General features: G+C 42.0%; 1 protein-coding gene across 3 annotated transcripts in view; it reads left to right on the top strand.

Annotated features, from left to right (window-relative positions):
* shank2b (SH3 and multiple ankyrin repeat domains 2b) overlaps nucleotides 1-16,161 on the top strand; it is a 1,221,224-nt gene that overhangs the window by 364,790 nt on the left and 840,273 nt on the right. For all 3 annotated transcript variants that reach the window (XM_059976077.1, XM_059976076.1, XM_059976075.1), the window contains one exon: nucleotides 12,225-12,341. In XM_059976077.1, the coding sequence (XP_059832060.1) occupies nucleotides 12,225-12,341 (117 nt within the window). The remainder of the gene's footprint in view (nucleotides 1-12,224; nucleotides 12,342-16,161) is intronic.

Raw genomic sequence — 16,161 nt, 5'->3', positions numbered from 1 at the left:
TTCTTTTGCCAGAGGGTGGTGAATCTGTAAAGTTCATTATCTGAGGCACTGTGGAGGCAAAGTCATTGGGTATATTTAAAATGTTGGCTGCTAGGCTCTTGATTGTGAGGGTTTCAAAAGTCACAGGGAGAAAGTAGGAGAATGGGGTTGAGAGAGGTAATAAAACAGCCTTGATGGAATTGTGGAGCAAACTGAAAGGGCTAAATGGCCTAATTCTGCTCCTATGTCTTATAGCCTTACAGTTTAATTCCCCACTATACATTATATTCTTTGTTCGTAATTTCTTTTGAAAGCAAAATAGATGGATAGAAGCTTATCTTCAACCGAATAGCTTTCAAACAACTGCAGGTAATGTTACTTCACTTAAAAGAAATGTAATTGCTTCAGGAATGTTTTCAGAACATTAGTTGCCATTGTTAATCATGTGCAGGAATAATGATAAAACTGAGAACAAGATATGTGGAAAATCCCTATTCATTTCATTTATGAATACTGAACCTCTGTGCTACTGGAAAGTCATTCCAGGAGGTAGTCTATAATTGACATCATGCTGGTATTGTCAGCTTGCACTGACATGGTTGTCATAGTCAAGTGACTTGTGACATCTGCTTTTTCACATTTGGAAGTAATGTTTCCTTGGGGAAGGAAGTGGAGAATCTCCTTACAACAGAGGAAACAAATTAATGCACAAGGTAATGCAGAAAGTTTGGTGAGAGGCTGTGAACTTTAACTGACAGAACAGAATCATTTTGCTGATGGAGATTTAGGGATGAAAATTGGGAGGCCAGCAGAAAGAACCTCTCTACTCTTCAAGATAATGTTTTTACGTCTGAAGAGAAGATGAGAAAGTGCTAACTCTCATGTAGAGGAGTTATGGCTCCCTCTACACTGGTGAGACCCGGCATAGGTTGGACTCCACTTTTTTGAGTATCTTTGTTTTATTTCCCACTAAAGACAGGATTGTAGCGGTGTGCTACAAGCAGCGCTAAAATTACGACACGGAGTCGGTAACTGCAGTCGAAGGAAAAACTTTATTCGAAAACTTCAGCCTCACTTTTAAGCCTCTGTCAACCGGCCCCCCATGGCGAAGAGGCTCCAAAGCCCTGTGCTCGCAAACCCCCGTAGGCTATCTAATTGTGAGTCGGTTCGGATACGCTAGGAAATGAGGCGCTACAGGATCTCCTGGTAGTCACCCATTTCATTTTAACTCCCCATTCCCTCCTCTGCCACCGTGATGAGGTCAAAATCAGATTGGAGGAGCCTTCAACTTGATGGCATGAACACTGATTTCTCCAACATCTGATAATTTCTTATGCTTTCTTTCTTCTCCCTTTTTTCATTCCTCACCCTTTCTCCTTACCTGACCATCACTTCCCTCTCATGCCCCCTCCTTCTTCCCTTTCTTCCATGGTCCACCTGCTGGTTCCCCTCTTCCTTTCTCTTCCGTGGTTTACTCTCCTCTCCTCTCAGATTCCTCTTTCTGCCATTTACATTTTCCACCTGCCACCTCCCAGCTTCTCGCTTCATTCCCCTTACCTCACCTACCCACCTTACTCCTCACCTGATCTTAACTATAATCTGCCAGCTTGTACTCCATTCCTTACCCCCCCACTTCCTTATTCTTCCTTCTGCCCCCCTTCCTTTTCAGTCCTGATGAAGGGTCTTGGCCTGAAATGTCATCTGTTTATTCCCTCCTTGGATGGTCCCTGAGTTGTTGAGTTCCTCCAGCATTTTGTGTGTGTTCTTCACTTCCAGCTGTGCTTTCCTCCCTCAGTACAGTGAAGGACCACCTGATTTGCACACAGTAGTTACAAGAGCAGATGAAGGTCTGCTGTTGCCTCACCTACTGACAGCTCAAAGCCTTCCCACCATGTGTAGGGCATAAGCCAAAAGTGTGATGGGAGACGCCATTTGCCTGGATGAGTGCGCTCTTACAATGCTCAGAAATTCTCAAGACACTAAGGCGAAGCAGTTCATCTGATAGGCATGTCAACTACCATCAAAATGTTCATTCATACTCGAACACAGTGGCTGCAGTGTAAACCATGTGCAAACTGCATTGCATTTACTTTGCTGTGCTACACTGATAACAGACACCCAACCTGTGACCTCTGCCTCTGAGAAAGAACAAAACAGCAGAACTTGGGAACACCACCTCTTGCAGGCTCCCTTCCGTAACGGCCTACTGGCTGATAGGTTAATTGCTCATTGTAAATTTTCCTGTTATTAGCCTAGGCTTAAATTTGGGGTTGCTGGGTTGAAAGGGCCTATTCTGAGCTGTATCTTAATAAAAATAAAATGGTAATAAGCGGGTTACGAGGATTTGGATTAATGAGGGAGAAGGAACACTTTGAAGTTGCTGCAGGGCACTTATTCAAAATATAATAAGAGATAAGAAAGGTATTTATATCAGATATAGAAAACAACACCATCATGCGAGTCCTCACCAGCTATATTGTTGCCTGGCATGGGAACTGCAAGGCATCTGACAACAAGACCCTGCAATGGATTGTGCGAAGTGCTGAGAGAATCATTGGACTCTCCCTCCTCTCCATGCACAAATAAACCCAAAGCACAGCATTTTCAGAGCCCTCAGCATTGTCAGTGACACCCTCCCTTCTGTCCCAGAATGTTTTTGTCCTCCTATCATTAAGCAGACGGGACCACGGTATATGAATAAGGATTGTTAAGCTGGGTAACAACGTCTTCCCCCAGATTTTTGAACACCCTGTTACCACCCCGTACACGTTATTTATGACAAGGCCAGTAGCAGTATACTGTTGTAAATTTAACTTCATGCTGTATATGCACTTTATATCAATTTGTACATCTGTGGAACTTTATGTTATTTGTTAATACTATTTTATGTGCTGCAGGTGAAAAATGTCGTGTGTTTTGCACCTTGGTCACAGAGAAACATTGTTTGGTTTAGCAGTATATATGTGTATGGTTGATTGACAATAAAGTTGAACTTGAAAAGATTAAAACACATTGGAGAATTTTTGATGAAAAAATGCATCTCACATCCTTCTGCTCACCTGGGACTCCAATTTATGACAATTGGTCTGGGGGATCTCTGAGATCCTTGGCAGCAATTGTGATTCCAGTGCAAGAACTCCAATGAGCTTGTTCACTGCTCAAACTTAAGGAAACTCACACTTCTTTCCTAAAGTACGCATCCCAGTCAGCTACAGCTCTAAAACTAATTATTTCTTAATGAAATCTACATGGTCAACTGAACCAGTCACACTCTTCTCCAAGAAAAACACAAGTGGTCTTGTCAATTCACATTCCTTGGTGGCTCATGTCTACTTGCTTCTAGTCCTCAAGGACCCTATGAATCATGACCTGTTGATTTATCTTCCTGACAAGCATACCTGCTTTTTATGAACATTGTGCACTGATACCTCCATTTTAGTGAAAAAGTCTGATTTTAAACCTTTCATTACGTATGCCTCCAGTCATACATCATCCCAGTTTAGAAATATATTACCATTCCTTCACCATGGCTCGGTCTAAATCCTGGATCTTCATCCCGACAATACTGTAGGAGTGCCTTACAGGTTCAGCAAGCCAGCGCACCACTCTGCATATGTTACAGAGACACAAATGTGGCAATAAGCACAGATTTAAATCGATTGACTTTACTTATTTAATCCTACCGAATACAGCATTTGATTCAGATGAGATAAAACTGGTTATTCAGTATTTTGGTGAAAGAAAATATCTGAAGAAATTAAGACAGCAGTCCTCAGTTTACACTTACACCCTCGTTCCAGCTGTCCTGGTTTCTAACACCACAGATTTTCTCTCTTTAAATATGATTTCACGGCAACGTCATCTCCAGAGAAGTGCACTGTACTTCGATTATGGCAAATCCTTCCACTCATTATTTTATCTGAATTCTATGTCTTGCTCACCCATTGCTTATGCTGTTTTTCAAATGGATAACACTTGATCTTAGCATTCACCTCCTTCTTATCTGATCTTTCAGTGCTGTTGACCCTCCCTGAATCTTTAACCTCCTGCTAAAGGCACTATCCACTGTAGTGGATCTCCAGTGCTGAATACATGAAGACAAATGAATGAAGAGGAGAAGAAGTTGTCTTGAATCATTGAATGGGGATCTTCAGCCTCTTGTATCACCAATAACAGTGTAATGAGAATAGACAATAGGTGCAGGAGTAGGCCATTTGGCCCTTTGAGCCTGCACCGCCATTCAGTATGATCATGGCTGATCATCCAACTCAGAACCCTGTACCTGCCTTCTCTCCATACCCCCTGATCCCTTTAGCCACAAGGGCCATATCTAACTCCCTCTTAAATATAGCCAATGAACTGGCCTCAGTTGTTTCTTGTGGCAGAGAATTCCACAGATTCACCACTCTCTGTGTGAAGAAGTTTCTCCTCATCCCGGTCCTAAAAGGCTTCCCCTTTATCCTTAAACTGTGACCTCTCGTTCTGGACTTCCCCAACATCGGGAACAATCTTCCTGCATCTAGCCTGTCCAATCCCTTTAGAAATTTATACGTTTCAATAAGATCCCCCATCAATCTTCTAAATTCCAGCGAGTATAAGCCCAGTCGATCCAGTCTTTCTTCATATGAAAGTCCTGCCATCCCAGGAATCAATCTGGTGAACCTTCTTTGTACTCCCTCTATGGCAAGAATGTCTTTCCTCAGATTAGGGGACCAAAACTGCACACAATACTCTAGGTGTGGTCTCACCAAGGCCTTGTACAACTGCAGTAGAACCTCCCTGCTCCTGTACTCAAATCCTCTTGCTATGAATGCCAACATACCATTTGCCTTTTTCACCGCCTGCTGTACCTGCATGCCCACCTTCAATGACTGGTGTACAATGACACCCAGGTCTCGTTGCACCTCCCCTTTTCCTAATCCTGCCTGTCCTTTCTATCATCTCTGTTGCACACTATCTTTGATTTATTTCTGTTTTCCCCTTCCTCAGCCCTATCACTCCAGTTCCCATTCCCCTGCCAAATTAGTTTAAATCTTCCCTAACAGCTCTATTAAACCTGCCTGCTAGGATTTTGGACCCCTTTGTGTTCAGGTGTAACCTGTCCTTTTTGTACAGGTTATACCTTCCCCCAAAGAATCTCCAATGATCTAGGAACCCAAAGCCCTGCCCCCTACACCAGTCTCTCAGCCATGTATTAATATGCCTGATCATGCTATTCTTGTGCTCATTAGCATTCTTGACACAGGCAGCATTCCTGAGGTTACTACCTTGGAGGTCCTGCTTTTCAGCTTCCTGCTCAACTCCCTGAATTCTCTCTTCAAGACCTCCTCCCTATTTCTACCCATGTCGTTGGTACCAACGTGTACCAAGACTTCTGGCTATTCACCCTCTCCTTTCAAAATACTCTGCACCCGATCCGAGACTTCCTGTACCGTGGTACCTGGGAGGCAATGCACCATGCGGGTATCTCTATCAGGCTGACAGAACCCCCTGTCCCCTCACTATGGAATCCCCTATGACTACTGCATTCCTCATCTTCTTCTCTTCCTTCTGCACCACGGAACCAGGCTCAGTGCCAGAGACCTGATTGCTGTGGTCGTCCTCCCTCAGGTCAGCTCCCTCAACAGCATCCAAAACGAAATGGTGATTACTGCAGGGGTACTCACTACTCCCTGAGCTTTAACCTTCCCTTCCCTGACAGTCACCCACTTATCTAACTCCTGCAGCCTTGGGGTGCTAACTCCCAGTAGCTCCTATCCATCTCCTGCTGGAGCTAATAAGCTGTAGGTCGTCAAGCTGCAGCTCCAGATCCCTAACACGGTCTCTCAGGAGCTGTATCTCGGTGCACCTGACACAGATGTGCCCATCTGGGAGACCCGAAGATTCCCAGGACTCCCGCATCTGACACCCAGAGCAAAGCACTAAACCTACAGACATTCCTCAAAAGTGTAAGGAAAAAACAAAGTCTACTGACCTCGCCAAAGCCCAAATGAGCCAAAGTCCTACCACTCTGACTCAGCTCACTTTGTCAATGACCACTTCGCTAGGCAGGGTTTTCCATTTATGCCTGACCTTCCCTGTTCTCCCTCACACAATTGGTGCTCTGGTTATAGCCAAGTTCCTGCGAAGCTTTCCCCTTTTGAACTTCACTCCCAGGCCTGTGTGCAGTTTCCTCTCCCGCAGCTCTCCAAATCACAACTGGTGCTCTGGTTATCAAAGTATGTATACTGTATGAAACCATACATTACCTTGAGATTCATTTTCTTACAGGAAAATAAAGAAATACAATAGAATTTATGAAAAGCTGTACATAAACAAGACTGACAAAAAAACTAATGTGCAAAAGAAGTTAAATTGAGCAAATAAAAAGAAATATTGAGAATGTGAGCTGTAGAGTTTTGAAAATAGGTCTATAGGTTTGTGAAATCAGTACAGAGTTGAGGTGAGTGAAGTTGTCCATGCTGGTTCAGGGGCCTGGTGGTTGTTGAGTAAGAACTTTTCCTGTTCCTGGTGGTGTAGGCCCTAAAACTTCTGCACCTCCTGCCTGATGGTAACAGTGACAAGAGAGCTTGGATGGTGAGTATCCTTGATGATGGATGCTGCTTTCTTGTGCCAGTGCCCAGTGGTGGCAAGGGTTTTGCCTGTGATAAACTGGGATGTATCCACCACTTTATGTAGCTTTTTCCAAAAACTGAAAAGTTTACGTTGTGGACACAGAATACAGTGCTCCAGATTGGAAGAAGTTTAGATGTTCCACCTGAAAAAAAACTGTATGAGTTGTTCTTTTTAAAGAAGTTATAGTTTGATACAACATCAATGGTTTCCATAGCCCAGAGCTAAGCAACTGAACTTATGAGGAATGTTTCACCTACAATTTTGGCAAATCTCTTGTAGATCTCTGCTGCATGATCAATCAAATTATAAAAAAAACCTGATCACCGAGTCATAGAAGTCCACAGCAGTGAATGATATCTTTCAGTCCACTGTACCTGTACTAGGCTATCCAATTAATCTTTCAGTGTTGTTCAATAGCGCAACACTCTAGCGTTCTCCCCCTTGTTGAAGCAGCAACTGAATTCTTATTTACCAGTTACAAGTGAATCTGCTCCTGTCACCCTTTCATCCAATGTGCTTCTAATCATAACTTGCTATGTAAAAAATAACATTCCCTTTATCTCACCCATGGCTTCTATGCCAATTATCCTATAAATGTGTCCTCAGAAACAATTTCTCCTTGCATACATAAAAGCCTTCATGATTTTTAAATGTCTGCTGATGCTATGGTGATCACCTTCCAGAATTCTTGGAACATTACCTGTAGATTAGCAGGGAGCAAATATGACCCCACTGTGTAAGTAAGGACAAAGAGAGAAAACAGGTGACTACCAGCCTGCTTTGCCCTAACTTCAGAAGTAGTGAAAATGTTAAAATTTACAATGACAAGTGCAGCAGTAGAACATTTTGAAAAGAATACCAGGATTAAATAGAGTCAGCATGGACCTACAAAAAGAAAATTACATTTGACTAATCTACTGGAACACTTGGAGGATGTGACAGTGGAAAAGATAAGAAGGAAATTGTGGAATTTCAAAAGGCTTTTGAAAAGTTCTTGCAAGAATGTTGGTCATCAAAGGTTAGAACATGTGGAATTAAAGGCTAATATATTGACATGGTATAAAAATTAGTATTCAGAGAGAAAGCAAATTTGTTCTGGAATGTGATGATTTCCCTCTCCAAATTCTCTAATTAAATTGCCCTTCTGCCTTATGAATATTAATCAGAAATATTTATTTAAGTCTTCACCTAAATGTCTCCACACACAGATTGCCGCTTTGGTCCCTAACGAGCTCTAGTCCTTCTCTCATTGTAATCCTGATGCAGCATCTTGACCCAAAACATCAACATTTCCTTTACCCCCAAATGATGCTTAATCTAACGGGGGCATAATTTTAAGGTAATTGGAGAAAAGTATATGAGGAGATGTCAGAGGTAATTTTTAACACATGGCGAGTGCTTGGAATGCCCTGCCAGTGGTGATGGCAGGGGCAGGTGCATTAGGAGCATTTAAAAATCCTTAGATGATAGAAAAATGGAGGGTGTTGTAGGAAGGAAGGGTTAGGTTGATCTTAGAATAAGTTAAAGGGTCACCACAATATCATAGGCCAAAGGACCTGAATTGTACTGTGATGTTCTACGTTATTTCCCAGTTAGCCTTTTATGCTTAATTACTTGCAGAACAACAGTACTAAGACCACTCTCTGATCAATGGTCAGTATCAAATGCAGGAAGCAGAGAAAAAATTAGTCCCAAAATCCCCAAGTCCAGCTGGTACAACATTGGCCATGGATTGTCACACCAATCCTTGTTGCTGGTAACCAAACACTGGGGTATGAGGTTTGGAGAACCTCATGCTACGGTGCTCCCAAACAATCCAGAGATCTTTAACTAATAAGGAAGGGATGCTGAAGGATTCCTTTTGTTTATCATTCACCTTAATTATGGGGAAATATTGAGACCATGTGTCTAGTGTAAACAAGATTAGATTAGCACATGCAAAAATCAAAAGAGACAGAAGAAATTATTGGCCAATTAGCTTAATAATTTTTATGGGGAAATAAAAGTTTCTATTACTAATGGCACTGAGAAAATATCTGAGGATAATCAGATAAAATGCTCATGGCTTTGTTAACAGGAGATCAAATTTGACCAATTTACTGGAACTCTTTCAAAAGGTTCAGTTCCCAACTTGGTGTCCACAGACCACTCAGTTAATTGTAGGGCTCCATGGCATTGCCAGCCAGTGGTGTAATAGCATCAGCACTGGACTTCGAGTTGAGTGGTCCTTGGTTCAAACCTGGCCAGCTCTTTGCATGCTTTCCATCTGTGCTGGGTTCAGCATTGAGCTGTCAACTCGGCCTCATAAAAAAACAGACAAACACTAAAGGAACAGCAAAGTTGCCACCCAACTTGCAAAGAACAACAACAACAACCATGGCATTAGAAAGATTAGGAAAATCTGGACTCAGATCTTGTACTCAGATACTCAGAGCACTTACAATATGATTCCTCATTAAAGATTGTTGAGGGCAATAGCAGTGCTAAGTGTACGAAGTAACATATTGGCATGGATGGAAGATTGACTAGATAACAGTGAATGGAGGGAAGGCCAGAATGGATAATGTTCCAGTTACTAAGATGTAACAAGGAATTAGTGCTTGGTTCCAACAATAAACTTATAAGAGAATATTTGCTATTCAAAGTCAGGTGTAGGTGGTAAGGAAGGCAAATGCAATGTTAACATTCATTCCAAGAGGACTAGAATATAGGAGCAAGGATGTAATACTGAAGCTGTATAAGGCATTGGTCAGTCTATACTTGGAAGACTGTGAACTGTTTTGGGACCCTTATCTAAGAAAAAAATGTGCTGCATTGGTGAGGGTCTCGAGAATGTTCATGAGAATGATTCCAGAAATGAAAGCATTAATGTATGAGGAACGATTGATAGCTATGGATCTGTACTCACTGCAGTTTAGAAGAATGAAAGAGGATCTTATTGCAATCTACTGAGTATTGAAAGGCCTAGAAAAATGGATGTTTCCCATAGTGGTGGAGTTTAGGACCTCAAAATATAAGGATGACCCTTTAGAACAGAGATGAGGAGGAATTTCATTAACCAGAGGGTGGTAAATCTGTGGAATTCACTGCCACAGACAGCTAAAGTCCATCATATGGAGTATAATATAGGTATAAGTGAGACTGGCAGTAGGAAAATAAAAGAAGCATGGTATCTGAATACCAAGAGATTATGGGCTTTGAAATGCATGATAGAGGAGAGACTAATAATCCAGTACAGTGAGTAATAAGGAAAGCTAATAGAATGTGATTGTTTATTAGCAGGGGAATTATACTTACAAGAAGCAAATTTTTGCTTCAGTTATACAAGGTGTTTGTGAGACTTGTTCAGGAGTACTGTGTATTGCAGAGCATTGATCTTTTCAGAAAGATCTTTTAGGATGGACGCTAATAACTTGGAAACAGATCAAAGAAGGTCAGAGATTATTGCTTGGAATGGGTGGGTTACCTTATGAGGACAAATTGGATACAGTAGGCTTCTACCTGGTGAAGTTTAGGAGAGTAAGACAGGACTTGATTAAAACTTATAAGGCCATTAGAGTCTTGATGATAAATGCATCTATAAATTTGCTAATGATACAACCATTGTTGGCAGATTCTCAGATGGACATAAAAGGGCATACAGGAGTGAAATACACCAGCTTGTTGAGTGATGTTGCAGCAGCAACCTTGCACTCAATGTCTGTAAGACCAAAGAGCTGAATGTAGACTTCAGAAAGAGTAGGACAAGGGTACACAAACCAATCCCATAGAGGAATCAGAAGTGGAGAGAGTGAACAATTTCAAGACCTCTGATGATCTAACCTGGTCCCAACTTATTGATGTAGCTATAAAGAAGGTGAGACAGTGGCTATATTTCATTAGAAGCTTGAGGAGATTTGGTTTGTCGCCTAAGACTCTTGAAAACTTTGGCAGATGTACCATGGAGAGCATTCTGACAGGCCGCATCACCTTCTGATATAGGGGTTGGGGGTGGTGGAGTTACTGCACAGGATCGAAAAGATACATATAGTTGTAAAATTAGTCAGCTCCATCTTGGGTAGTAGCCTCCATAGTATCCAAGACATCTTCAAGGAGCAATGCCTCAGAAAAGTGGCATTCGTCATTAAGGACCCCCATCACCCAAGACATGCCCTCTTCTCATTGTTACCATCAGGAAGGAAGTACAGACACCTGAAGGCAGACACTCAGTGATTCAGGAACAGTTCCTTCCCCTCTGCTGTACGATTCCTAAATGGACATTGAACCCATGAACACCACCTCACTTTTATTACTTAGTTTTAGCGTTATTTTAATTTAAGTATTTAATATTCATATATATATATATATATATTTACTATAATTGATTTACATATTGTTTTCTATGTTATCATGTATTGCATTGTACTGCTACTGCTGTTAACAAATTTCACAACATATGCCACTGATATTAAACCTGATTCTGATATGGTGGATGTACAGAGATTATCTCCTCTTGTGTGAGAACCTAGAACAAAGGTCACTGTTGAAATTTATTTCTACAGAGATTAAGTGGCATTCTTTCTTTCAGATCACTGACAGTCTTAGGAGGCCTCTCACTCAAAGGGCAGTGGAAGCGAAATAGTTGAATATTGTTAAGGGAGGAGTAGAGATAAAGAAAAAGGTTACTGTAGATAGGAATGCAGAATTGAAGTTATGATCATCTCCACTATTTTATTAAATGAAGGAGCAGGCTTTAGAATCAGAATCAAGTTTTGTTGAGAAATTTGTTGTTTTGCAATGGCAGTATAGAGCAATACTTAAAATGTAATGTACATCAGTCAAATATATATTGAATGATATATACAATATATATAGTGTGTGTATATATATTATAAAAACAGAGAAAAAGTAGTAAGATAACATTCATGGTTCATTGACCGTTAAGAATTCTGCCGACAGAGGAGAAGTAGCTGTTGCTAAAATGCTGAGTTTGTGTAAAAATTAGTTCCTGTAATGTTGAGTGTGTGTCTTCAGGCTCCAATACCTCCTCCTTGATGGTAATGGTGAGAAGAGTGCACGTTCTCGGTGTCCTTGATGATGGATGCTGCCTTTTTGAGGCATCTTTTTGGGACCTTTTGAAGATGTCCTCGATGGGGAGGAGGTTAGTGCTCATGATGGCGCTGGCTGAGGTTACAACTCTCTCTGCAGCTTTTTCTGATCCAGTGCAGTGGCCACTCCAATCCAGATGGTGGGGTGCAACCAGTTAAAATGCTCTTCACGGTACTCTGATGACGTAAATCAATCAAATCTCCTCAAACTCCAAATGAGATACAGCCACTGGTGCGCCTTCTTCATAATTGCTTCAATATATTATGTCCAGGATTGATCTTCTGAGATGTTGACACGCTCTTGTGTTATACTTTATTAGGCTCTGAGACACTGCCCAGCTTTATTAGTTTATTTTTCTTGTACGTGCTGTTTTTAATTGATTTTGCAGTTCAGGTTGTGAATTCTATTCTGCTGATCTATACCAATAGATCGAAAATTATATTCACTGCTAACTTGGGGGGGAGGAGCTGGTGAGAATGATGAAATAGCTCAGATGTTTGAATATTGAATAGTGATCTACTTTTGGTGCTTTATTTTATTAGGCATGTCGTTATGGCCATGTTCAACATGTAGAACATCTGCTTTTCTACGGGGCTGATATGGAAGCACAGAATGCCTCAGGCAATACAGCACTCCACGTCTGCGCCCTTTACAATCAGGTGGGAATCAGACACTTAGAATTCTGTAGAACTCGTAAAGGTTATGAACATTGCAGTTCACGTATCTCACGGGCAGTACAGTAGTGTAATGTTATTACAGCACCAGTGACCTGGGTTCAATTATATTGCTGTCTGTAAGGAATTTGTACGTCCTCCCCTGACCACGTGGATTTCCTCCAGGTTCTCCGGTTTCCTCCCACAGTTCAAAGGTGTATGGGTTAGTAACTTAATTGGTCAGATGGGTGTAACTGGGCAATGCGTGCTCATTGGGCTGGGAAAAGCCTATTAAACTTATAAATTATAAATAAATATCAGGAGTGATATTTAGAAGCAATTGTTAAAAAAAAGGACAAGTATGTATTACAGTCAATGATATATGTTAATAGTTACAAATTTACTGTTAGTGGGTTGCGTGTTTGCACATTTTTTTGGGGGGTTAGACATCTGTTAGTCTTGAGAGACCATGGATTTGTGACTTGGAAAGTTTCCAGGGCGCAGGCCTGGGCAGGGTTGCATGGGAGACCGGCAGTTGCACACCACTGATGTTGTCCGAGGGAAGGGCAAGGGCCAATACAGCTTGGCACCGGTGTCGTCACAGAGCAATGTGTGGTTAAGTGCTTTGCTCAGGGACACAACACGCTGCCTTAGCTGAGGCTCGAACTAGCGACCTTCAGATCACAAGACCAACGCCTTAACCACTTGGCTATGTGCCAACTCAGATTCTCCCTTAAATAACACCTAGGGGAGTACTAAGTTCATGTTGAAATGACTAGTAGTTGTTTGCAAGCTCAGTGTCTGCACCATCAGCTCACTGGTCTAATTCCACTGGGGAACATACGATGCAGAATTTTAATTGTCCAGAGTCATTTGAAAATTTGGCTTCTCTCTTGTAATGTTGAATGCTTTGATCCAGCACTCTTTGATACTTACAGATGATTCCCTTTGGTTATCTATCCCCACGTCATTCCCCTTCCAGCAACATTTTTGTGTCATCAAAGTATGATTCATTGAATGTCCATAATTTCTGACAATGTCAGTGAAACCTGTGTGGCAGAGTTTTTAAAGTGGAAAAGCCATTGCACTGGGGCTTTGGTACAAGTAGTCATCCCAACTGGGGTCCTTCTCGGTTGCAGTGGATGGCCATGGCTTATTTTGTACCTTGTCATACCCTTCGCTCTCCATAAAGTGTTGCAGAGCTGCCTTCCTGGCTATCAGATCTTCTTGTTGATCCCATCCATCCAGTCCACCAGAGCTGATATCAAAGTACATTGCCTTTGTATTTTACCATTAACTGATAAAATACCAGAGGGGATTAGATATTTATTTTTGCTCAGCAGTACTACACATTGCAGCTCCATATTGTACATCCCTTCTGAAACTGGATAATTGAAGGTGAATAGTGCAACTCAGAAACAGTGTACAGTGCATGGTTGCTGTTCAGTAATAGTGACCATTGTCAGTTTATCTTTTGAGCAATCTTAGGCAAGCAACAAAAGTGATGGTTCACTAAATGGTAGCTGCTGGTGCTGCGGGTGAGCATTGGGGGGTTTCAGTAAAATCTAACAGAATTTTAAACACTTGGAGTTCTTGGTTTAACTGCAGAGTTCAAAGTAAATTTAATTTCATAGAATGCATATATCACCATATACTACCCTGAGATTCATTTTCTTGGTCATAGAAAAGTACAGCAGAGAAATAGGCCCTTTGGCCCATCTAGTCCATTTAAACCACCTACTCCCGTTGACCTACACCTGGGCATTCACAGTAGAACAAAGCATAACAATAGAATCGATGAAAATTTACACACAAAGATTTACAAGCAACCAATGTGCAAAAAAAGAGATAATCTGTGCAAGTACATTAATAATAAATAAATAAGTAGATAGATAATTTTGGGCTGGCCCTCTTCATCGGGACTGCAAAGTAAGGGAGAAGAAGCCAGAATAAGAAGGTGGGTGGGGAGGGAAAGGAGTATAAACTGGCAGGTAAGATGTGAAATGAGCCGAGTGGTTGGGGGAAGGTGGGATGAAGTGGGAAGCTGGGAGGTGATAGGTTGAAAAAGGGCAGAAGAAAAAGGAATCTGATAGGAGAGGAGAGTAGACAATGAGAGGAAGGGAAGGAAGAGAGGCACCAGTGCAGGGAGATGGGCAAGAGGAGGAGGAGAGAAGCAGTAAAGGGGGGAGCCAGGAAGGAGGATGGAAAACAAGAGGAGAGGGATCAATGCCATGATATCAGGTTGGAAGCTACTCAGATGGATTATGAAATGTTGCTCCATCAACCTGAGAATAGCCTTATTGTGGCCATAGAGGAGGCTATGGATTGGCATGTTGGAATGAGAATGGGCAGTTGAATTGAAATGGGTGATCACCGGTAAATCCCACCTTCTGCAGATGGAATAAAATGGTTCATTGAAGTGGTCCCCCAATTTGGGTTGGTTCTCACTGAGATAGAGGAGGGACATTGGGAGCACCGAATTCGTTAGGATGTTGCTTGGCAACATGAACTACAGAAGCGAAGAATGAAATGCATAATCAAGTGAAGTGTTTCCTTTGTGGATGAAGTTCTACTGATAGAGGATCATTGCCTTGTTGTAGTGAAGAGGCCTGTGGGTTACCAGGATCCTGAGAGAGATGCTGTCTAGACATGTGGCGCTTCGCTCTTGGTAGAGTCACTCATGGCAAGTGGAAGGTTCCAGACAATGAGCAACCCAACCAAGTCCTCAGTGCGGTGGAGCTGGCAGAAGATAATGACACATCACAATGGCAGTACCACTGGATCCTGACCCCGATCTGTCAAGGACTATATGGTGGCTGGCCAATGCGTCAGCCTCTGCACATCAAACAAAGTCACACATGAGCATTCTCCATTAAGGGAATCCACACGAACATCCCAAATTATGTGAATCCCGGATCAGCCCCTGTAGCCTCCTGATGACCCACCAATAGACAACCCCTGAGGAAAACATCATACTTAACTCAAGTGATTGCATTATTGCAGATGACAGTCATTTGGGAAATTTGTGAATTTATAGAACATAGAATACTACAGCACAATACAGGCTCTTTGGCCCTCAAATTCTGCCTCCCATATAACCCCCCAACTTAAATTCCTCCATGTAACTGTCTAGTAGTCTCTTAAACCTCACTGGTATATCTGCCTCCACCACTGACTCAGGCAGTGCATTCCACGCACCAACCACTCTCTGAGTGAAAAACCTTCCTCTAATATCCCCCTTGAACTTCCCTCCCCTTACCTTAAAGCCAGGTCCTCTTGTACTGAGCAGTGGTGCCCTGGGGAAGAGGCACTGGCTGTCCACTCTGTCTATTCCTCTTATAGGATAAGGATAGTGTTAGTGAATGTTTTTTCCAGTATTGCTAGAATATCATAACTCTTGTTTGTATCCACATATTCATCATGTCTGTCTTTGAGGAGATACAAGAAGACCTAGCAATCTTATTTCCTCCACCGTAGAAATGGTTGCGTTGCCACAGAACAGTATGAACAGTTATAGGACAGTTTCGGTCAGTTGCCATTAGGGTAAAGTGCTTAGACTGTTTAAAGAACTGACTGATGCTACTCTAAACCAGAAACAAAATCTGTTAGAACTGTAGCTGCCTCCAGGAATAAGGATTGGAAATAACATCTCCACCTCGCTGACATTAACACTGGCGTTCCACAGGGGTGTGTGCTTAGCCCACTGCTCTACTCTCTCTACACCCATGACTGTGTGGTTAGGAGTAGCTCAGACAGCATCTGTAAGTTTGCTGATGATACTACCATTGTTGGAAGAATTTCAGATGGTAACAAAAGAGCTTACAGG

This window comes from Hypanus sabinus, chromosome 7, assembly GCF_030144855.1.
Source record: "Hypanus sabinus isolate sHypSab1 chromosome 7, sHypSab1.hap1, whole genome shotgun sequence".
Lineage (NCBI taxonomy): Eukaryota > Metazoa > Chordata > Chondrichthyes > Myliobatiformes > Dasyatidae > Hypanus > Hypanus sabinus.
The sequence above is the reverse complement of the archived record's forward strand: the minus strand, read 5'-3'. Positions and strand labels throughout refer to the sequence as shown.